The 24277-nt window shown below is 42.2% G+C and overlaps 4 protein-coding genes and 1 long non-coding RNA gene across 6 annotated transcripts in view; 2 read left to right on the top strand and 3 right to left on the bottom strand.

The window, feature by feature from the left end:
• Positions 1 to 22: 22 nt before the first annotated feature.
• On the top strand, positions 23 to 2492 carry LOC136422837 (uncharacterized). Its single transcript, XR_010753676.1, has 4 exons — positions 23 to 37; positions 496 to 752; positions 1356 to 1449; positions 2020 to 2492. It is a non-coding gene; the product is annotated as an uncharacterized lncRNA (long non-coding RNA).
• A 70-nt stretch (positions 2493 to 2562) lies between these two features.
• LOC136422833 (ficolin-2-like) lies at positions 2563 to 6813 on the bottom strand. Its single transcript, XM_066410735.1, has 6 exons — positions 6166 to 6813; positions 5525 to 5697; positions 5079 to 5183; positions 4552 to 4722; positions 3703 to 4181; positions 2563 to 3233 (listed from the first exon to the last, which is right to left on the bottom strand). Exons 2-6 carry the CDS (start codon positions 5649 to 5651, stop codon positions 3033 to 3035), a joined length of 1083 nt encoding a protein of 360 aa, XP_066266832.1. The 5' UTR covers positions 5652 to 5697; positions 6166 to 6813; the 3' UTR covers positions 2563 to 3032.
• A 125-nt stretch (positions 6814 to 6938) lies between these two features.
• On the bottom strand, positions 6939 to 13008 carry LOC136422834 (uncharacterized). The gene is made up of 7 exons (XM_066410736.1): positions 12659 to 13008; positions 10799 to 11016; positions 10601 to 10660; positions 10224 to 10372; positions 9428 to 9593; positions 8586 to 8637; positions 6939 to 8295 (listed from the first exon to the last, which is right to left on the bottom strand). The coding sequence occupies exons 2-7, from the start codon at positions 10976 to 10978 to the stop codon at positions 8024 to 8026; spliced, it is 879 nt and encodes a 292-aa protein (XP_066266833.1). The 5' UTR covers positions 10979 to 11016; positions 12659 to 13008; the 3' UTR covers positions 6939 to 8023.
• A 385-nt stretch (positions 13009 to 13393) lies between these two features.
• Positions 13394 to 18873, top strand: LOC136423136 (homocysteine S-methyltransferase YbgG-like). 2 transcript variants are annotated; one of them, XM_066411176.1, is made up of 10 exons: positions 13394 to 13555; positions 14344 to 14443; positions 14668 to 14735; positions 14883 to 14928; positions 15504 to 15639; positions 16197 to 16300; positions 16809 to 16970; positions 17624 to 17832; positions 18164 to 18240; positions 18529 to 18873. In XM_066411176.1, exons 2-10 carry the CDS (start codon positions 14366 to 14368, stop codon positions 18606 to 18608), a joined length of 960 nt encoding a protein of 319 aa, XP_066267273.1. In that variant the 5' UTR covers positions 13394 to 13555; positions 14344 to 14365; the 3' UTR covers positions 18609 to 18873. The 2 variants fall into 2 exon arrangements, with proteins under 2 accessions (XP_066267273.1, XP_066267272.1); XM_066411175.1 differs by having other exon boundaries at positions 14307 to 14443.
• A 1258-nt stretch (positions 18874 to 20131) lies between these two features.
• LOC136423606 (ras-related protein Rab-6A) overlaps positions 20132 to 24277 on the bottom strand; it is a 71776-nt gene continuing 67630 nt past the window's right edge. Inside the window, exon 8 of the mRNA XM_066411835.1 lies at positions 20132 to 23994. Coding sequence (XP_066267932.1) covers positions 23927 to 23994 — 68 coding nt within the window. The 3' untranslated portion in view covers positions 20132 to 23926. The remainder of the gene's footprint in view (positions 23995 to 24277) is intronic.

Below are 24277 nucleotides of genomic sequence, written 5' to 3'. Positions count from 1 at the left end.
ACACATCCAGAAGTCTTGAGGTCGTGCGACTATCAATGTGAGTCACAAAAAGGGGGTATTTACTCTCATGGAAAGGGTGCATGAAAGATACGAAAAGAACAAAAAACAACTCAAAATTATTGTTGTCTTTCAGGTCGACTCGTTTCGGCCTGGAGACATTTATGGAATGAAATATCTATGCATTGGTAGCTGTATATTTAAAAGACACTTACTGTCCATATTTACCTCATTGGCTATATAGGCATAAGTCACAACAGCCTTGAACAAACACAAATATTCATCCAAGCTAGTGTTCGTACAGAAGTCTAGTATGGGGCGGATTGGAATATTCTTCGACCTCGCTTCTTTGTAATGTGTAATGATGGAAATGTAAATATTTGTGTAAAGTGCATATGAGGTATGTGAATTTGTCCCTATATCTCAAATCTAAAAAAAAAGTAGTAAATTACAAGAGTTTGAAATGAATTAAATTAATGATCCCATTGTTATTGATAGGTGCTTCTTTGTTATTTCCGGTTGGTGTCTGAGCAGAACGGTAGAGTTGATGACGTCAGCACATCCTGACTGGGCCCGAGTAAACAAACTCCGCCCACTTTAGCGTGTATAAAAGCCGAACCACCGCAACGCTCGACAATCGTTCGGAGAGAAGCATCTACCAGACATTACAGACCCAATCACCTGACAGCTTCGAAACTTCAACGACAACATGAAGACAGCGTTCATCTTTTTCCTGCTCGCCTGTGTGGCTCTGGGTAGGTGTTCGAATTCCTTTGTGGACTGTCCCTGTTCTTTACCTTACTTTTTCCTAGTCCAACGTACATGAATTCTTGAATCCATGTAACGTTATATTACGATCGGTATAGACACTCTAAAAGCAAGCGGGGTAGGCCACTTAGAAGCGGTTCGGTGTAAATAAAATTGTTTTCCATGTAACGTTACGGGTACGATTAATTTTTTTCCAGAAGTAACTTCGTTACATCAGTTCTGGTAGGATAGCTCAGCCTTGTAGTATTGTTGATGTAATGCCATACGTACATTGTACCATGTACGATTGTCGAGCGATAGTTTATTCATTTCTGTCCTTTTGGTACGGAAGGTTAAGAAATATACTAGGCTCCAAATTGATTTTATCTTTTAAGGATGATGATTATTAATGTTTAATTTATATTTTCTTTTTAGGCTGTAAATGTATCTCTTTTATTTTTGACGAGAAAATTTTTACGCCTCGCCTGTTCTTGTGTGTACATGTACATGTGTATGTAAATGTACTGTGTTGTTTTATGAGCCTTGGAAGGTAATGAAATGAACTAAAGGGTACCTGAATAAACTCAACCACCCCTTTCTCGTCCCTCCAGCCTCCGTGACCGAGGGCCGTTCCCTGGCGGATTCTGCCGAGCCGCACTCCCTGGTCAAGCGGGGGTTCCTCTTCAACAACGGAGGCCGCTGCGGGTCAGTCTAGATCTCTTCCTATAATCATTTCCAAGCAAATGTAGTGTCCAGCCCTCAGTTGTGTTTTTTGTTTTAGCTTTTTATACGTACTTCTAGTGCTCTGTGCTGTGGCCTCCATTACATTTGACGATTTGGGTGGATGGAGAAAACACATGCCACCAGAAAGACGTCTAAAAAACCTTAAAAAATACCGATTTGACAATGAGTCAGACCCTGCATCTGCTTGGACATTCTATAGCTCCGACGTTATGTATAGCAAGTGACGTTCATGTCAGTGTAAGGAGGCCCATCTGGATCCAAGAGTTATATCCAAGAGTTTATATATAACCTTTTCTCCACTTCCATTTACTTTTTGTTACCTTCCGGTGTTGTATCTAATCGGCAGTGATAGATTTAAAAGCCTAAGGGGCCCGACGTATTCCACAGCCCCATCAAGGTTATAGGACAACGCAGCGGTCGTTACTCCACTGTGTCCTGTCACTCATGTGCATGATATTGGAAGGCGTAGCCTATCCTTCTCTTCCCGATGCTTTTAATTGTTTCTAACTATCGTTTATTCCATTTTTACAGGTACAACTTCGTATGTAACCTGGGCCCAGCACAGGGATGTTACCACTCCTCCGGCTGCTGCATGCGCTATGTTTGTAACTGAGGGGACGCCAAGCGAGGTGTGGCTGAACTGCATCACAGACTCTTGAACGGATCTTAGATATGGAATGTCACTGAAAACCGAATGCTTAAGCAGCACAAAAGAATTCTTAGTAATAACTGTTTGCACCAACATTTTCTATGCTGACAAAACGCAGAACGTTTACTTATCTGTACAAGCTTCGCATTGCCTGTTACAATTCGCAGTCTGACAGTGGTGTGACCCGTGCAATAATCAGCATTCATGCCAAAGAATGCTTCGAAATAACTGAACACCAATATTTTCTGACACAGTACACTTACTTACCTATTAGCTTGGTATTGTCTGTTAGTTACAATTCGTGGCGTAAACTATTTGTGTTACTTGTGCAATAAAGGCTTTTCTTTGTACTGAACGATGTCTATCCAATATTTTCTTACCAAAACCTCTTATGTATACAAAAACGGAGAGTAAACTCGTGATAGAGAAAGGACAACTTTTTCTTTACGTTTTGATGATAGTTAATTAAAGCATCTTACATCAAACGAACACCAGGAGTTGTTCAAAGCTATCTAGTGAGGTTTTATCAAGATAAAGGTTAGACCGATTCCATAACCCCACCCACCTCCGTCTAAAAAGACATGCAAAATGATAAGACGATAGAAATGCAAACGTTTCACGGATATGCAGCCATTTGTCGAACGACTAAATGCCATTATCTCATTAGTTGACCAGCTGACTGTGATAGACAGTCATCAGGGTCGATCTATTCCAGAGGCCCTAATTACACATGCACAAGTTTTTGGAGTCGACTCGGGGTTGTGTGTGGGATGGAAGCTTTTTTTCTGCTCAAGTTGAGTTTTCCTACTAGAAAACGCTACATGAGTGACCTAGGGTTCTCCTGCCTTGCACTGTCCTGACAGTGAAAAACGCTTGTTTAAATTGTGCCTATAGTCTAAGGCTGGCGCACAGGGATGCTGGCATCGCGCTTCATGATCCTCATCTCGGTGACCTTAGCGGAGTACCAGTCAGGGGAGCGCCAGTAGAGCCACACCAGCCCGACCCCGTTCTGGGTGTGTCCGCCCTGCACGTAGTTCCCATTCAGGTTGGCGTACACACAGGCGTGGCCGTAGTACCACCACCCTCCACCGTACCTCTAAAGGATTAACAAACACATGTAAATACAGAAATCTAAACTCCTAGGATATTAGTACATAGTCATAATCCCATTTTAATAGGCCCATTTACAAACAAAAACATTCGTTGAATCAGAAAGAATAAGATAGCGACGACCAGGTAAAGAATCATAGCTAAGCAAGGTTGGTGAAACAGAAGACACATTTCTGCAAAGAGCCAGGCTGCGATTATCAACAGATAAGAGCTAGAGACAATGGTGAATCATAATGACGGCCCGTCGCTATCAGTATACTCTGAAATCACGGTGCTGAAATGGGGTCATGGTAATGATGACGATGATGATGGCGATAACATTGATGAAGACGATGGCAATGACGTTGATGATGATGATGACGATAATATTGAATGTGACGATGATTTTGATGACGATGATGTTGGTGATGCTGTTGAGGATGATGATGGTGATCAATCAATGATAAATCACTCACCTTGGCGCAGTTGGCTCCATATCCGCCATTATCTCGGTCGTACGTGGTGAAGGGTTGTCCGGTGTTGTAGTACATCGCGTTCTGGATGTTTCCGCCACGGAGGAGGTTCAGCCGCAGCGTGTAGCCGGTCGCCGCGCTGTCCAGGTAGAACTCATCGAACTGAATGTGGCGGGGAGCATCCCCATCCTCCGGATCCCAGTCCTCCATGTAAATGTACAGCGTGTAGTAGTCCCCGCTGTTCGTGATCTGGTGGATGACCTCGTTCCCCAGCCAGTATTCCACCGCGGGGTCCCCGAACCCAGTCTTGTAGTCTGCCCAGGAGCGGTTGAAGTTGACGGACCCGTCCTGGCGCCGCTGGATGACGGTCCAGGCATCCACCCCGTCCTCGAGGCGACAGAAGACCCTCACTGGCCGGTTGTCGACATAGATGGTGTACACACCGCTTTGTGTCAACCCATAGGGCAGCAACTCTTCACAGTCTGGGGAATAAGTTTAGGAAATAAAAGCACACACTATGTACTTTGTAACAGGTTCTGCTATGTTTTCGGTCTTAGGGTAATGCTGACATCTCATAACGTTACATTGCATCTAATGGGTAGTAAATTTCAGTAAAACAATTTTTTTTCAAATATGCACAATTTTCTGATAGCTACCGAATTCTAATTACTTACCTATGTCTGATTGCTAGTTGTAGCTGTCTAGAGCTAAATCAGAACATAATCCCGTCTATAGACAAAGTAAAAAAAAGGCTTTGTAACAGAGGCTAGTTTTGCCTGGTGCAGCCAGCAGTACAAGAGGTTTGGCCTTTCACAACAGCTAGAGAGTTTGTCCAATACGCTACTACTGTACCTTTGACACGTGGTGCTTCCGCTGTCGTGGCTGGCCCTGCTGTTACCCCTTCGTCGTCTGCTTCTCTTGCTGCAGTGCTACCATCCCCCGCAAGGGGCGCGTCGTTAAGTCCACAACTGTCGGACAGTTCCATCAGCCCATCGCGCTGCTGCTCAAGACGTGTCACGTTTTCTGTCAGATTGTCACAAAGTATCCAAGAAGATTTGATTAAACAATATCAGACTGCGAAAACACATAAGACGCCATCAGTTGATGAAAGTTGGGTTCCAAAACCTTACAGTCTGATCTGACATCTTGAAAATGTGATTGTCACATATTCTGTAAATCCTTCCATAGATGTGCTTTAAATCTCAATACACAATTATGAATAAATTATGCTTGTAGGATATATGTTAATCTTTATATTTCCTTTCGAAAACGTTTAATACATTATTTACGCAAGCTCATGCGAACATAAGGGCTTACCTCGTGTTTAATCTATAGTTAAGATTACTTCTTAAGACAAAGTAAAGAAAAGTGGGACTCACGGAGTAGCGCATCGAACCTCGATTCCATATCAGTCAGTATCTTGTCCAGTGTTTTGGTTCCCCGCCCCACCACGGACATGGTCTTTTCCACCTTTCCTATCAGATCTGTACGCGGGGAGGAAGAACAGCAGATGAAGGCGGCAATTTTGCAGAGTAGTTGTAATCAGTCGAGGGGCCTTCCGAGGATTCGAACCGGGGTCTCACAGTTATCAACTAATTGGAGCCATGCAGGAGCCTAACTGTGAGGCTGCTTAGTCTCTACCAGACTAACTACGCCGGCTACAGGGAGAACATTTGCCGGGGGGACTCTCTCCGTAGCCGACTCCCTTCATACAATTGACTCTATTTGGCCAATTTCTACTATTTCCCCAGCGACCCGCGGAGACTGGTAGAGGCTAGAGGCTGCTACCAGTTGTGTTGCAGGCACATAATTCATGATTACTCACTGTTCAGGACACGAAGCTCCTTCTGTGGGTCCAGAGCAGGAGCGGCACCGACCGGGGGCGGCCGAGAGATCACGAGAAGAGCCGCGAACACCAGAAGGACGGCCCTTCCGGGTTGCCGTACATCCATGATGACGACGTCACTGATTAGAACGTCTCTGTGTGTTGGATGTAATCTGCAGGCATATGTAAGGTTCGGGTCAGTGTTTGGGGGGGATTTTTATGCGACTTTCTAGTTGTCCGCGTTTTTCTCTTTAGAGGATGGAAGAGAGAAAAATGCGGACCACTAGAAAGCCTAAAAAGAACAGGAGTAAAATGCTGAGCCGAACCCTACATCTGCTTGGATTAGTTAAAGACGTCGTGTTATGCAAATGTTGTATTTTATTCTTTTCGATATGAAGGGTTATGATAGCTGTTGTTGTGTCGGGGCTTTTTAGCATGAATTCAGCGTCAATACATTTTTGAGGCTTCTGAATATCTTAGAACAAATCGATGAACAATCGTTCAGAACAAATCCATAAAAGCCGTCATATGGATTTGTACATTCATCAACAGCCACGTAAGTCTACACTATCGTGATGATAAAACCCTCTATGATTTAAGCAGAATTTGTGCAAGTAAACGTCAGATAAACTGTAACTTACCTTCCCCAGCTTCGTCGTCTCTGTTTGGCAGACTCCCGGCCGCGATCCCACAAGAGGTACTGTCGTCTGCCGTTGCTAGGTAACCAGCCATTACGTCATCCAGCAGTCTCACGGTCATTAACACCGTGAGGTACGGACTAATTGCGATGTCATTCGATCTTCTTGTTCTAGACGGTAAACTGTGATTACATCTCATTTAGAATTTCTATTTCATCCCAAAGCCTTTTTGAGGCCATGGGAACACAGTGGGTTGTTATCCACTGTGTCTTGGACACGGTATTGGGAATCCCTGTCCTTCCACCGCCTTTTTACCTCCCCGACCGAAGTCAGGTACCAATTTGTACCTCTGTGTTGAGAGAGAAATCAAGTGCCTTTTCCCGGGATCACCAAGGAAAGCCTATACGTGTCACCCCATAAAAAGGCTGTTGAATAACACTAACATAACGCTTCCCTACAAAAACTATCCGTATACATAACCTTCGTTCCGCTTGCCTGTAATCAACCATGCAAGTTGCACTGGTGAGTCTAATATCCACACATCAACAGTGAAATAGCAAATACCTGTAGGTCGCTACTCGCTAGGTATAAACACTATACCGCTACCCCATGGCAGATTATTAGTTTAACGAGTTTATCTAATTTCGAGTCATGGCTAGCCTGTGTTTACACAATCTCTCGGTGGCCGAGTTTAACCGGTTAATGACCTCTTCCTAGGGAGCGGTAACAGTCGGGCCGGCCGCTAGGAACGCGATTTAGTCAGGCTAGAATCATGGTTAGGGTACAAATGAAAGATATCTTTCTTGTTATCTCGTTACACACGTGTGCACATACACAATACAAGCTGGCACAACACAACATGAGAAAGAGCGTACTCTAATGAATTACATTAACTTTAACTAACATCTACACTAACATAATTCCACCAAGGTACATAATTCCGCGCCCTGAAAAGATACGTCGAAACAGACCTCCAACCAAACGTCCCCTAGTATAATGTACTTCTGAATATCTAAACTGTGCATAACTGGGGATTGCTGCACTAGAAATCTCTCAACCCCAGTTTTTCAAAGTGGCGGGATTATGTTGATGGAGGTTATTTGTTCCTTAAGCCATACAAAGAAACACATGCAAGTGAGGCTGAACGTCCTTCTAACTAGTCTATGGCAATGATCATACCCTTTCCTATCTAAGAAATAACGTTTCGCTTTAGCTACATATAAAGTCAAACAGGAATACTGCTAGTTACACGTTACCGGTATACCTGAGGGGTCCATATTATGCGTACTTAAATTTGTAGTTGTAGAGGTAGCGACGTATGTATGAATAACAACATTAACGTTGTTAAGAAGGCAATGTTTGCATTTTGTGAACAACACTTTCGTAATTATTTTTCTAATCATGGTGCTTGGTGACCCTCGACCTCGTGGTCTTTTCCATTGTCTACAAATAACTTACTATTAAAAGTACTAAATACAATGCCCCTAGCTGGTCGTTTTCTTCGTGTTTTTGTTCGTAACCAGTTTAAATATACACATCGTAACGTATAGACATGAATAACATTATCTGCATATTCATTGCATGGTGCATCGTATGTAAATAAGTACAAAATGTAGCTGTCGCATTCTCGTCATTACTTTCCATTGGAAACGGGGAAAAGATGAATTAAGGAAAGAAAAGGGTCATTAAAACATACGTTCCGTGAGTACTAAAAGCAATAGTACAATAACTACGCTTTCCTCAGTTTTGTTCGTCTCTAGATCTACTCTCTCGTCACGGCGTCGGTGTAGCTTGGTGGTGCGGGCGCTGATGGAACAGTGCTATCCTGCTCTGGCGGAGGAGCGCTGTACTGCATCTGAGGCTATACCGGGTACAGTACCTGTTGCTGTACCGGGTACGGCTGTTGCCCGGGGGATGGCTGTACCGGGTATGGCTGTTGCCCGGGGGATGGCTGTATCGGGTATGGCTGTTGCCCGGGGCCGACTGGCTGTATCTGGTAAGATGGCTGCTGTCCCGGAGACGGCTGTCCCGGGTAGAGTGGTTGCTGTCCATGGTACAGCTGCTGCTGTGCAGGCATTTGCTGTACCGGGTAGGGCTTCTGTCCGGGCTGTGGAGATGGCTGACCCGGACCGGCTATGAAAATCAGTAGGAAAGTTAGAAGCCGGACGTGGAAAATAAAGATTTATCACGGAAAATTAGTTTCATTTATATTTTAGGAAGCCTGTGTTCCTTTATGATACAGGAAGAGATCTCAGGATCTCCAGAGTTTCTATTGCTGTAAGGTTCAGAATCTGTGAACAACTTTTTTTCTATGCATGTAGATCTGAGTATTTTCTCTCGTATCTGTATGAGTCTATATTCTGGTCTAATGTGCTTTAGACTTGTACGGATAGATTGTAGTACAATGTGTTCTCTACACGTACCTCCACCCTGTATGATGATAACCTGCTGCCCATCTGTCCTGTACACGGCACCCTGTGGTGAGAAACAACAGTCTAGTTTGCATATCGACTCTTTCATACCAGAAATTACATTCTTGGACAAGCATTACATGCTATATAACGCGTTAATCATGGAACATGGACCCTAGTTTTAAAGGGCGAAGACGGGATACTAAACGATTCTGAAATACCCCAAAATACCATTAAACTTAAATTTATACGGTCCGTTATAATAATTTGCTATAGAGTATATACTGTTAGCCGTCCTACTCTAAACCCAGTCCGCTCCTCTGATCGCTTCCCTACCGCGTATGATCGGAGGAGCTAACACGAGCTAGAAAAGGACTGATATATACTACATGTAGGCTTAGCCGCTAAGAGTCTATCGCAGTAAATGTTTACGTCACGTTGGTCCAACCGATTTCGATACTCCATATAACCACGGTGAATAACGTTCGTTAGACTTATCATATCTGGCGACATGAATTCTTGCATGGTTCCCTGTAGCACGTAATGGCGTGTAATATGCATATACTTCAGGTTAGTCATGCCGAATTTTGTTCTCCATCAAATCGTGGTAAATAACGCTAGACCTCCGTCGGTCAGTAATTGACCATGGTAAAACCCTACTTCACACCAGCCCCACAGCATAGGCTATCGCTAAACAGCCCTATGCGAGAATGAGTCTCTACAACATAGGTTACATCTGTAAGCTGGCTCGGTTCTGTTGCAAAGTTCTTTCCTGTGGATCCGCTTTTCTTCTACGCTGCGCATCAGTATCAAGCAATGCCTTACGAACCATTATATGCAACCATATGACTTACCTGGGTGTCATCTCGGGGGGCACAGCAGGTCCCACAGCAGCTCATGATGGACACGGCCAGGGATAAAGCGACCTCTAGCAGTCCGATAACGATCAGCAGGGCATGCAGTGCGTAAGCTGGTGAACAGTTGATGTCCTTCCAGCTGTCAGGCGGAACCCCCCAGTGGCTGTGAATGTATGTCAAGACATAATTACTATTTAAAATGTATCGCTAGGGATTCCGGCATATGTAGCACGGAGGCTGTAGTACCGTCAATGATTATTGTGAATTAGTACACACTTCCTCAACAGACATGTTAACAATAGATTTAATGATAGCATAGCGGCTGCCATAGCCTAAGTTGTATATTGATAACTTTTACTATGGATACAGTGTACGTGAGTGTAGCATAGCTTTAGTTGATTTGTTTCTCCGATTGTTAACGCTAACATGTAGTGATTCTTTACGAAATCGTTTCATGTGATATTGAAACTACTATACTGCATTTAGCCCATGTGGGCAGGAACGTGCAAATAAAGATCATTGTCATTGTCATTACTAGTCGTCACTTCATTACTACCGAGTTCCTAAGCGTAGTACTGAAGGCACATTCTTTAATAAGTCTGCCAGATCGCTATGGAATGCTGTGTAAATAACACACACACTCTTTCGCGTCAGTTTTTGCGCCCCATCATTCCTCAGTCGATCTGCCGAAGACTACGGTCCGGGAACAACATCGTAAATAATAATGGCTAACAAGACAGATAAAGTGCTCCTCACTGTAACAGCAGAACTGCAACCATTCAACCAAACTTACTCGTAAGAGCTCCAGCTAAACCAGCTGTCCGGTCCCCTGCGGTAGTATTCACACTGAGGTCCATCTATGAGCAAGCCGAGCAAGGCCAACACCCACACACATATGGCGGCCATGGTGGCGAAAATACTCATAACTACAACGGCAACCATCTGCGAAAGAACAGACAAACAGATGAACGGTAACATCTGAAGAATACCGTGTACCAAACGAAGAACGGGAGGGGGGGGGGGGGTAGGGATCACTAGCCAGTCACGGTGACATCACCCCCGCCAAAAATCAAATCACCATTATCACTTAAAGCATCGCTGTTAAGTTGCTTCTTGAGCTTCTTAACATATTGGAAATTCTGTAGGATTTTCAAATTCGTGCGAACTTACCTTGCCCTTTTGGTTAGGATTTTTTCCGCTACAGACGGCAAGGCCCCCAGTTATTATCACCTGCACAAGGAAATAAGTTACACGTTTCAGATTAGTTAAAAGTTGATACATGCGCATCTAGCTAGTCTATAGGTCTATGAAATAAAGGTAGCTGATAAATGAAAACAAAAACAATCGAAAATGATGGAATTAACTTACGAAAACGCCGCCCCAGAGCGGTCCATTGATCATGGTGATGGGTGCAAAGAAGTACTGAGCGTACAAGGCGTCCAGAACCACGGCCAGGATGGCGCCGACGCTACCGAGCACGATCAGGGCCCAGCCCAGGCAGTGAACACATCCGCAGCGGAACCGGCAGCAACCGTCCCCGCCGCACATGGTCAGGTACTGCGGTCAGCTGTGGTCTCTCAAGGATGCTGCAAGGAAACCAACATTTACAAATGAGCGTTACTTAGCAATGCCAAATTCAATCCAGTCTGAAACACGAACGGTTTAATACCATCTACTTTACTGTCCTAGTCTCCGGTAATCTCAAAGCAGATGTAAAAGCAGGTTCAGCCTCAGTGTTAAGCGTGTTATTACGGTACGTCTTTTAGTAGTGCACGGTGCACCTTTTCATTTGCTATCAACCTAGCCTATTCTTATGGGAAGAGGAAGAGAAAAAAGGGGGAAGTTGAATTAAGAGGGAGACAAGGGAAAGAGAGAAAAACACTAGAAAGTGGTGTAAAAGGATAAGGCCTGAAAACACACGATGAACAGTGACTCGGTCCCTATATCTGCTTGGAGATAAGTCTCCGGCCCAAAGCCAGAGATAGTATTCTTGTATCATAATAACGAGGGTCTCCAATCCTAAAGCCTTCACACAAGTAACATTCAACGTATCCGCTCGCCTTTTCTCCGATACCTAGTCACAATCCACCTCACATACTTAGCGCACTGTCCCCAAATCTGACCACGCACAAGCTCTCCATCCGGCGTTGCAGGCCAGCGCCGGACGATTTCATTCGTACTTTAGGCGGTCGACATAACATTCATTTTTTTGCAGCATCTCTACCATGCATGGTACGAAATGTGTGGCATATCGTTGTAAAATCATAAGCTTATGGGGGAATAACTACTACAGTACTAGGGTTTTCGCATTACTGACAAGAACATGTTCACAGCATGCCTAATTTCTCCTCTCCTTTCGAATTTCCGAATGGATTCACCCTCATGAATATGGCCATCTGGGTTGATTGGGTCACATCAGCCCATGGGGGATGAAATACGCGCAATAGATATATGCTTGTTGACTTGTGATGTACAGATGTACAGAAGTACTCTTGAATTTGAAAAAAAAAAAAAGATCATAGACGATAGATAGAGCAGCACATGGCATTATGTTTATCTTTTAGACAAAATGGAGAGTAATTCTATTACGCCGGCGGCAGCTATTAGATTTGCATTGGCATCAAACCGGCGTAGATATAACCTCCTTGGTAGATCCTAGTAATCTCCAGGCAGATCTATGCACATCTGCTTGAAGATTTAATGCCGAGAACACCCATGGTTTGGTCTCACTACGGGAGCAACTAGGTCAACTAGCATTTAAAAAGCCTCTGTCCGGGAATTGGATATCCTTTCTCTACGACCATACGTTACACTACAGTTACATAAACACCATTATTCATGAGCTAAGTTATGACCAATGCTGGTATATACTACCGATGTCCAACAACACGTGCATGCTAAAACCTTACGGGAGCCTCAACATAGTCTCTAAGCAGATGTAGGGGTCGGCTCAGTGATTTACGCGTGTTTTTTTTAGTAATTTTTCTCGTTTTTTTGTGGCGGTCCGCGTTTTCAAAGACGCCAAAAATGTGCGTATAACACAGAATCGCAACTTGCATACTCCAATAGCTCCATAGAAATAAGGCGTGGCACGCTGTGAATAGATTAAGATTAATGTGACCTACAACTCAGCGAAAGATGATCCGCGCGTCTAAATCCTTGCTGCAAACTCCGCAGGAAAAAAAAAATCATCAAAGGAATAGTTTTCTGTTACTATAGAGCTCCTACCTTTAATAGTCAGGATGTCTCCTGAGCTACCGCACTGTGTCTCCGGCCAGAGATTATTTTGGTCGTGGTAAACAAGGAGCGCGCGTCAGATCGGACCAGGGACAGACCGTTATATATCAGTGATGGCTGTAATACGGTAAGGTCTGAAACTACTGGAGCCCGTCACTCTTTTATAGACATCCCGTTATGATCTTTGCTGGATCGCCCCTGAGAGATAATCAATACCAGTTCGCCAACACATAGTATATGTACTCAAGTCACACAGTGTACGCGTGTTTATCATAAACTGCCGTCTCGAGAGCGAAGCAATTGAAACCGACAATTAAGATTTCAACGATCTCTATCCCGACCGCTGGAAATGTATTAAATTCGCACTACAGCAGATCCCATCACGACCTCTCAATTTGGGTCGCCCCTCCTTGCCTGGACCAAGGCCTAATTTGAATCAGGGGCAATGCCCGGAGCTCGTCTACTCACAAAACTACAGGCCGCATTCTTTGAATGCAAATGGTTATAGCAAATTCAGCTTCAGATAGTCAAACATTGAAAGCTGAGGAGGCAGTTGGACAAAATTTTACGATTCGGGTAACAAGCAAGCAGTTCGAATCAGCACGATTCAAATAGGTAGCTAGTGTCTAACCATCTCTTTGCAGAAGATCATTCTGTTTACAACACGGACAATGATTGGCTGAGCATTCCAAGTGATTTGTATAAAAGTATTTCATTGGATGAATTCTAACACTCGACCTCTGACATTCAAAATGGCGGAAAAGTTTGAGAATCGCTACGAGTTTTGATGTCTGTACGAATATCTCGCTCCGTTTTGATACTTCCCTGGTCTCTTTCATTTCCTAGGTGAACTGATAACATTGACAACCAAAAGAAGACTTTGTGTGTGTAAGTTTTGTTTTATCATACATTAAGTAACTCGAGAATCTTGCAGGCGATTGATGAAACACCTAAGCCGTGGCGACTCTGGGGGAGGGCGTATTTGCTTGTCGCAAGCAGACACGCCCTCCCAGAGTCGCAACACCTTAACGTTTTACGATGTAACGTAATTAAGGAACGATAGAATACTTTATATTGTCATGAATTAATCAATTAATTAAGGAATTAGTCATGCCTTCAATTTTAAGTTTTTTCCCTTGTAAGTTGATCTATCTTAGAGTGGAATTTGATATTAACCAAGTACAGTAGGGTCATGTTCTCTGGATATCTTTAAAGAATGCTTGCAGATAGATGTGCAAAAGCAAGGCGTGACAGGTTATTCGGTGTAATATAATTAAACAGGCTGCTGCCACGCCACATGCCTGCAAAGCTGGTGAAATGCATGAGGCGAGTAGTACAGTCTCCTGGCTCTCGGGAACCAAACCCTGGCCGCCAGCGTACAAACCCAACGCACTTACCACAAGGCTAAAAGGTCCAGACCAGTTAGACTGGTCAGTCAGTATGTCTATGTGGCGCTTAAACCACACTCACTGGTGTGTTACGCTGTAGAGCAGATATACAAAGTGGCTATACAGATACAGATACAGAATATCCACTCAAAAAAGAACAAGAAATAGTCATGCCTTAAAAAAATAGAAGCTTGATCTTGTATGATGTTTGTAAAATTTTAAGCACATTTCATCCTTGGTTCTCATTTTAGGATTTTCTGCCTGCGGTCTTGATTTTTCATGAATCAGATGTTCCCAACACTTTCCTGACATGACCATGACTACGGAGACCAAAGTTTTAGATGGAGGACTTGCAACGGAGCTGGACTTTGCAGGTTTTGATATAAACGTGAGTCTCATATACTGTATCCCAAATCCTGTCACAGTCACTTATATGACAGGAACATCCTGACAATACTGAAAAATAATCTTATTGACCGGAGGCACAGGATTTCCTTTGAATCAGTATACAACCATTCACAGAACCGATGCAATGATCCAGGTTGTAGGAAGCATGCTGTGTTAACCTTTTAATATTATATTTTATTGATTGCAAATTCCTTTCTCTTTTAGGATGATCCTCTTTGGAGTGCCAGACTGCTGGCCACAAACTCTGCTGCTATCAAACAAGTCCACAAAAGGTTTGTTGATCAATGATGATATTGCTGTGCCATTTACTTTAAAAATGTTGAAAATGTTTGAAAACCTGTTCTTGATATTAATATCATTATAATACTGTATTAGTTTTTCAGTGATGGTAATCTTGATTTCAACCCCCCTCCCCCCAGTTTTCTGACCGCTGGGTCTGATGTCATCATCACTTCTACTTACCAGGTAGGAAAACACATTATAAAGTTAAGTCACGGTCTCTCCCATTGACAGTAAATTTGATGGATGACATCCTCTGCAGATTCCAAATCTAATGCAAGAGCAGTGAGAGCACGAAAAAAAAGATGGGCAAAGAAAAAAGACGCCAGGATTTTCAAGATAGTCAGAAACATTGTAACTAGAATTGAAGCGACAAAACATGGTATCTTCTTCCTCCAACATGTCTTTTTTTGCTGCACCAGTATTCAAGAAGTTCAATGAGTGACACTAGTGTGATAGTCTACTAGTACTGCACGCAAGGCTATGCCATACAAGTTGCTTCTACAACTACTGAGCTACATGTAGTTTTACTTCAGTTGCTACCTCAATGCCTGCACTGTCATCCATAGAATTTACTTGCTGTGGCCTAACCTGAAAAAATGCTTTATTGTTCATTATAGAAGGTGTTTAATAGAGTTTTAGTCTTTTAAATTTACATTTTCATGTTTAGTTTATAGAATGTGTATGTTTTGTGTTGTGTCATGATATTTTGTGTTATCTAAAGATAATTTTTCTGCTTGGTTGTTCTGTCCCCCTTGTAGGCCAGTGTTCCTGGGTTCCAGGAGTACCTGGGTGTGTCTGTGGAGGAAGCACACAAACTCATGGACCACGGAGTCAGGATAGCCAAACAGGCCTGTCAGGAGTTCTGCAAGGAGCAGGATATCGGAGACTCTCCAGGTAACAGAACTTTAGTTAACGATCATGTTACGAGTTTTCATCAACATTAAAACATGCTGGTCACAATCAGATCAGCCAGTTGGTGTCTTGTACAAGGGTACATAATGCACACATGTATGCTTGTATATGCCTTCAAGTCAAAGCTTGACAACCACTAGAGTACTTGCCCAGCCCAACATAAACTCTCAATACAAATTCTGGACACTAGCTTAAGATGCTAATCTTGTAGTCTTGCCTCTCATCTGAACGCTATGATATGGATATGGTTGTGTCAATGGGGAAATTTCAGGGGACCGGTAAAAGTGGTCGTCTTAGGGAACAAGTCACTTTAAGGAGGTGGTCGCCGGACTGTATATGTTTGTTTTTTGAAGGACCCTTAATTAGTTACAACACAACCTTTCGCAAAGAAAAGTGGTCGTCTTATGGAAGTGGTAGCTTTACTATATATGTTTGCTTTTTTAAGGAACTTTTATACAGTTACAACGCAACCCTTCACTAATAAAAGAAGCAGTAACATAAATGTACAAGTACACCTTCTATCCCTACTGTATCTACAGACAGAAGAAACCCCCTGGCTGCAGGCTCAGTTGGGCCCTATGGAGCCTGTCTACATGATGCATCTGAGTATACAGGAGAATACGTGGATAGTATGTCAATAGAGGTATGTATAGGGTTTTACCTTGCCAAGCATATATTAGGCAAGAAAATCATGCTTTCTGACCGGCCTGGCTTTTCTCAAAGTCACTACAATTTCCTACCACGACGTCTGCTTTGAGATTAGTTTTTTTTCCTGGACTTGTTTGGTTATAAATGTGTTTGGGGTAAAGCAAGTCAGATGGATTTTTGATGAGTACATGTCAATTTTTTTGTTAATGGTTATAAAATAGCAAAGGCTGTAAGATTGAGAACAACATTCATTTTGTTCTATTTTGTATTCAAAAGCTCACGTAAATCTTAAAATGTTTGCGGTAGTTTTATTCTGACAGTGACCTATCCTCCGTGAATTCATGACACCACAATATGTGTTTCTATTGTATTATTACTACTATACTACAGAATTGTTGCAACCGCGAACTTAAAATACATCGAAAACCTCTGTTACCCTTCTACCATAAAGTCCCAGTGACAATAAATGAATTTACAGTACACGTGCGTATGCTTCATCACAGGAATTACAGAGGTGGCACAGACCCAGACTAGGACAGCTCATCACCAGTGGTGCAGACATGGTTGCCATAGAAACAATCCCCGCCCTAAAGGAGGCCGCTGCTCTGGTCCAGCTACTCAGGGAGTTCCCCAACACTCGAGCATGGGTCACGTTCTCATGCAAGGTACACAAACCTTACAATGCAAACCCTCTTGTTACAATGCAAACCCTTAAACAAAGGTTCAAGAAGAAGAAAAACAGGTTCACGATAGCAAAATGTTTTAAATTTGTCTGCATCAACGAGTGCCGCCATCTGACACTTTCCAATGGCCATCTTGTTTCTGGTCTGTAGACTAGTTAACAATTCCAAGGCTGCAGTACTGTCATGAATTGCTAGTCGGGGCTTCAGAACCAGGAAGTTGCTAAATACTGAAGACACAATCTTGGAATTCTGCCAGATTACTTCATTTGCCCACAAAGAGATGTCTCCAATTTGATGCCAAATTGTTGCACTGATAAATGAGATTTCCAATGTAGATATCCCTTGGATGTTCTAGCATGTCTGTGGCTAAATTCATTGTGAAAAGACACATTTGTGGGTCCTTCAGGAATTTGGGTATTAGACATGATGGAATCTAGGTATCATATTCTGGGTATTTTTTAAAACTTCTCACTGCTTAAGTAGCCATTTTGGACCAAATTTGTATTGGTAATGGGGTAATACAGTAGGCAAAAGGTTAAAATCCTTCAGTGTTTTTCATATCTAGCCAGTAGGTGTAATGATGAAGATTGAAAATTGAATATTTGTCTTCTGTTTTGCATTTCATCTAAATCAAGGATGGGTTACACACCTGCCATGGTGAGAGTTTCCCAGAGGCCCTCGCAGCTGTCCTGAAGTCCCCGCAGGTGTTCGCAGCCGGCGCTAACTGCTGCCCGCCGGAGCACGTGGCTCCCCTGCTGCAGAAGGCGCGGGAACTCTGCAAGGATCCCGCAAAATTCTTCATCGCTTATCCCAACAGTGGGGAAAAGTGGGCGGCAGGAACAGGGTCGGTCTTTTGTTTTTTACTCAATGATTATCATGTTACTTGAATAAGACTGGAATAGCATTTCTTCACAGCATCTCTAAGCTGCTATGAGTATGATTTAGTTACTAATAGGCTATTTAAGCTTCACATGTATCATTTTATGCAAGTTGATTTTTCTGTAGATTTTGACTAAAGCCTTTGGGACGGCCTCCAGGGCACTTCCAGGCTTGGTCTGGTTCTGAGGTGAACAGTTTGAATGTGACTGAAATGTCAGCAGGTACTTGGTTGTGTATCAGAATGTGGCTAAGAGCCGAGTATATAATATATGTATCATATTTTTCCATTCCCACAGCTGGCATGGAAAGGCTGACTGCCGCCCCCTGAGTAGCTATGTTCCTGAGTGGTTAGATCTGGGAGCCAGGTGGATAGGTAAGGATGTAGCTTTTTCTCAATAAGTAAGACATTACAAGTCTTCAATGTAAATAGAGTTGATAACATATTCCAGGAGTTTTGTAATATAACTAGAAGCTTTTAAATGGGGCATTTGAGCACAAAGTGCTGCTCTTCAGTTTATCATCATCACGAGTTTGCTGCAGCACACACAGATAAAAGTTTCTGCCAGTTCGTTTAAAGAGAATAGAGAACCTTAGATTACTGAAACTTCAGTTATTGTATACTAAGGTCTTTGCGTTTACAAAAACACCTTTGTCTTTGCAGGAGGGTGTTGTAGGACCAGACCTGATGACATCAAGGACATCAGGAGTTCCATAGAACAATGGAAAAAGACCACTGGATAGTGTAATATACACTGTACTCTGAATGTGTGTATGATGTGTTCTGTGTGCGTGTATATATATATATGAACCAGTCCTGTATTTTATTTGGAGCTATATGCACAGATTTCCAAAGTATTTGCTCACTGGAGCAGCGTTTGTTTTATGGTGCACCTTGATCATGGCTGGGATGGTTTAATCAAAGTTAGATCCAATGAAATGAAATAGGTCTTAATAGTCTTTTTATATGCTGTAGTTTTTACAAATAAATTGTCATTGACTGATTAAACTGTTGTTTTGTCAAATTTTACTGTGTCTAAATATGCAGTATTTAACTAGATAAAAGTACAGAAGGTTTTCTGTCATGGGCTTTCAAAAGGAAAGCTAGAGAAGGCAAAATGAATGCCCCCCTCCCCCAAGAAAAGGGGTGTGGGAGTGGTTATAATGTAATGAGTGTGGAACCCATTTTTAAACAGCCAGCTTTGTCAATCCTATTTTTGTGGAATGGTAGATTCCAAAAACTCTGGGAGAAGAAACATGATTTTTTAGAAATTATTCCTCTGGATCTGTGCCCATCTTCTTTCAGTATGTTTACTAGTTGCTTCCAAGTTGCTTAGTAATAGTTTGTATGAGTTAAATAAAATTTGTTTATACTCTTTAAAACTTGTATAAACTCCATGAAATTGGAAAGAATGCTTAGGCACTGAATTATAGCAGTAAAGGTCACATTTCTCCTTATGACCTTGGATGTCACCATCAAAACTAGAACAGTTCAAAGGTCAGGTCATCTGATATTGGCGCGCAGCCAGGCCGTATTTCCCAATAATCCCACCACTCCGTCACCGGTAAACCGACCGACATCTCCATGGTAACCATGGAAGATTCCGTGCCACGATGTCAAAAAGGTTTCAGATCGCGAGAATGATGTAGGACTAAAGGTCGTGAGTGTCGGGACACCAGTTCAATGTAATTTAAAACGTTTCATTCAAGAGGTAGAAGCCAAATACACCATTGACTTTATAACGTACGACCTATCGCTATGGTTCCGGCACTTAAAAATGAGTTCAGAGCGAAGATTGCATGTCAGGACAGAAGTCTAGATTGATCATAACTGTGTCATTGGAAAGGGTGCCGCAAAGTTGCACGGTGGTGAAAATGGGGTTGGGACATGAATCTTGGAAATGAGCCATGTGTACCAAGGTCTTGTTCAAAGCTGACAGGTCAGCATACACACATCCACAAAACTGGCTGTCAGCATTCTTTTTAAAGTGGAAGGTACTACAATCAAAGGTATTTTCTAACCCCAAAGGAAAAAAGTACAGTCACTTTTGGGGCTTTAGCACTCTTCTGCATAACCAATACAAATATAGGGTATCAGTAAGCAGAGTGAAACTTTTTTGAGGAAATTTGAATGCAGACCAATGTCTTCTAAGTGTATTCTGGGTCTTGGGACTGTTAATAATACTGTGTGAAAAATGAGATGAAAAATAAAGAATTTATCACAGGAAAAAAAAAGGTTCTTTCCAAGAAATGGATGCCATACTGCGTGAGTCCATCAGGTCCATTTATTAGATCCATTGGGCATTGAATACGGAATAACCACTACATGGCGAACTGAGCTACCCAGCCTACAGCTACACATGTCAACTGCCAAACGTTGGGTGCCCCCCTCCCCACGGCGGACTGTTCTGTCATCATTTCCAGCTCTGTAGTCTGTGAGGTTGGTAAAAATCATGGGTGCTGTTGAGGTTGTGGATATGTAAAGCCAGGTTCTCTAAGTAAAATCCTAGAGCTTTGGGAGCTTGCAAGGTGCAGTGGAACAAACTGGGGAAAAAAATTGATTGCAACTGCAGCACGTTTCCATGTGGATATGTTAAGATTAACTATTTGTAGGTATTCATTTGGTCTCTGTTAAAATTGACATCCACAATGTTGGCTCACACCGTATGCGACATCTCTATGTGACTGTTAGGCAGTTTTATGAATGATAATGTATGTTGATATCATTATTCATAAGAATGTTTCTTGTCTCTTGCAACCATTGTTCCCAGAAAAGCCCTTTTCCTCCTTGGTTGAGTGCTACAGCTCCAAATGCAAGCGGCTTTGTTGTTTGCTTGCCATGATGTTACATAATTGACAGTTCATACACAACAGTGTCATCAAAATATTTGAAATGGATATACCGTTATCCTAACAGCAACAAAATCTTACACATCCACTTTAACATCAGCAAGAGCAGACCAGAATGTTTGGTTGAAGCTCCATTGGTTTCTATCCTCACATTTTCAATCTTGCAACTCCAGTATGACTAGCTAGGAGGCTCTCATTCACCAAATTTCAAAGAATCTTAACTAAAGTTATTCTAAAAGCCAACTGAATCCATCGGAACACAAAGTTTTAGAGCTTCCTTGATCAATGAACCACCTGTTGAGTTAACAGATAAATGATGAAAATCATGTCAGCATTCAGCATTGGCCTTAGCAACTGACTCAGTGGAAATTCGATACCTCTGTAGATACCTGTAATCACATTTCTTTTCTAAGATGATCCTGTTTGACGGAGATATGAATCATATAACTTTGGGACCAGATCTTACAGATCACACAGAGCTGGAGATGAACAGTCTTGCTGGGGAGGAGGAAAAAAGAAAAGTCCACTTTGTGCTCACATCAACATAAAAATCACTCCTTGTACCATTCATTTTACAGTCATCACATTGCAGCACATTTTTTTTCATTGCTAAAGCTCATTGGTTAGAACTGGCCAGCAACTGTTTCCAGACCCCCCAGCCATCATCGGCTGTTCTATACACCAGGGAAAACCATGTAACTGTTTCAAGGGACCCAAACATTTGAACTCGAGATTTCAATATGCCAATGCTGGTGGCAACTCTCACATAGTTAATAATTCTACGTACCTTACTTCAACAATTGTAGAGTTTCTTAACCGCATGCCTTGTCTGTCACTGACACCAAATGTTGGACAACTCAGTGTCCAGCTCATATTTGAGACTTTTAATATTAAACAAAAACAATCGGCAAGACTTTTGGTGGCTGGAAACAGATGCCATTGTCCAATCTTTATTCTCCACGCTCCCCATACACAGCCTTTCCCCATACACACCCCTACCAACTGTTTGTTCTTCAATTCTGTACAATACACACATGACTATACAGCTTAGAATTTTTTGTGTCAACACATTTTTGTTTCATGAATTACTGTGGTCAGCTTATATGGGACCTTACTGGTGGAAAAACAAGGAGGGAGGCTGGTATGAATTTTCATACGGATCAGCTCTCAGCCATGTAACACTAGCTTTGGAGAAAAGCGTCTCTGGCATATAGTTCCAGTCTTTTAAAACATACTGTGGCTGCACAGCAGTGTACAGTTATACATCTAAGTTCTAACAAAAAATAGTTAGACTTCTCAGAAATGATTTCTTTGCATCACCTTTACAATGGTTGTTACTACATGCATGGATCTGAAAGACCATTTTAGCCAAGGTGCTGTAGGTTTGAATGGCTTTGCTAGGCTGCATGTAAAAATGAATTTTCAAAGGCTTCAAATGAACTGAATATATGTTTTTTCTACCAAAATATTCCTTGTTTTTGTAAGGATTTGAATCAAATAGTGCTGGCATTGAAGCAATGGAATGACTTGCCAACACTTGTTAAAGAGAGCTTTCTTTCTTTTGATAGACATACAAGTTGTTTGTGTGAATGTTAACAACTACAGACAGTGTTGGCATGGCTTGGCTGAGAGTCCCTCCCTGTCCTCCCACTGCATAGGTTCCAGAGTTATGTCTCCAAGACAAGTGCACCATATTGTCGTCATTAAACACTGCAGCGAAACAAAGAGGTTCTGTTGTGTCCTAGCCCAATTCTCACCAACTCACCGGCTAGCTGGATCTGTAACGCTACGACGGCAGCACGTACTACGGTTGGATTCGCTAAGCCCGCGGGTCCACGCCGCTCCGGTACACAAGTCGTCCATGCCACCAGATTACATCACCATAGATACACAAATCACTAGAGAGAGAATTGGATACCTACAATTCAACTACATTATTTCTGTACAAAAAGGTGCCGTGGGCCCCATTGGACAGGGCCCACTGGAATTATGGAATTCAGACCTTAGCTTCCAACCATTTTTGTTTTCCACACAGGCTTGAATATATTATACACAACTGCCATAATTTCACTTGCTCCCTCTTTAAGCTTTCTGGACACTTTTGTTCTAAAACTAGAGCCTTGCTTTGCTGCCAGAAAAAGGTGATATACATAGCTTCACATTAATTATCCTCAAAGGCATTAGTGTGTGAATTTGGATAGCATTTCTGACCCCTCCAATGCAGTGGTTGCATCCTGAGAACAGCTGTGGTGAACCGAGCTTTCCAAACACCGGCCTGTTCCATTGTCGATCCCAGGGGTGTTTCATGATGACATCCAAACAAGCGCAATTTCAGTACTTATCTTTTACACTAGCTGATGTAATTTTGGAAGATTCCACTTTCAACTCAGGGAGTGCAGGCAGCTGCATTAGAGGGGTATTCCATTTTTAACAACATCAACAACATCAACAACAAAATGGCTGAGCAAAATTTTCCATCACTGCAAGAACTGTGACTAAGACCCCCTTAAACCTTCTATTAACATAAATTTTCCTCAAAAACGCTACCCACTTTTTATGAATTCTCTTCTATTCAAAAAACCTTTGGTCTACTCTGCTACTGGGTGGAACATAATACAAAAATGCAAGTTAGGAAGTACCGTGTTTGAAATATCATTTAGTTAACATAAATGGCTTTGCATAGTACTGTGTACTGAAGTATCCACATAAACATACTCCCCACTATTTTTAACTGTACCGTAACCACTCATACAGTCCTGTAGTACACAAGACTTCAACACCATTAGGAGTGCATTAATAGAACCTTTACAAAAGTTTCAAAGGAACAAAGGACTGCATATCAGAATAAAAACAACCTTAAGTACATTATTAAATAACCCAATGTGGAAAATAGTCTACCGCATGATGATGCCTAATCAAGCAATGTCGAAGGGACAGGGAGGGGCCTTGGAACTAAGCACAAGGAAATAACCCAAGTATATCAATATCTATGACTAAAATGCTATGAAATTATGACTTTGCTGTTTATATATAAAACTCTCTACCAAAACATGGAATTTTTAATTTCATATTGAATCTCAGCACTTCAAAATACACTGAGCCCACAAGAGCAGACATATTTGCATTCTGAATTGTGATTGGACATCATTTGTCTAAATTGACCATTTAGGATTGATTGTTGGATTGAATTGACCAATAGGAGAAGCTGTTGCTCAGCAAGCGCATCCTCCTTCCTGCGACTGGGGCTCCTGTGGTGTGTCCTTTAGCTTCACTTCGATCACTGAGAGAAAAAAGTTAAGGAAATACTTGCTGGAATGCAGCAAAATGTCCTGCACATACAAATACATTTGTACATATACACGTATAACCATATATGAAGAAAACACATCCTACTTATACATATAAATGAAAACAGAATACCATAAAACCAAGGAAAACAATGGGACACAATTGTGTTAAGATTCCAGGGACAGTGGTACATGTATTACCTTTACTGTGGGTGTGTTTCAACACTAGGGATAGGGGTATTACATTTACTAAAGGTGTGTTGCAGCACCAGGGAC

The sequence above is a fragment of the Branchiostoma lanceolatum genome, chromosome 17, assembly GCF_035083965.1.
Source record: "Branchiostoma lanceolatum isolate klBraLanc5 chromosome 17, klBraLanc5.hap2, whole genome shotgun sequence".
Classification (NCBI taxonomy): Eukaryota; Metazoa; Chordata; class Leptocardii; order Amphioxiformes; family Branchiostomatidae; genus Branchiostoma; species Branchiostoma lanceolatum.
Note: the sequence above shows the minus strand (reverse complement) of the source record. Positions and strands in the feature narration are given on the sequence as shown.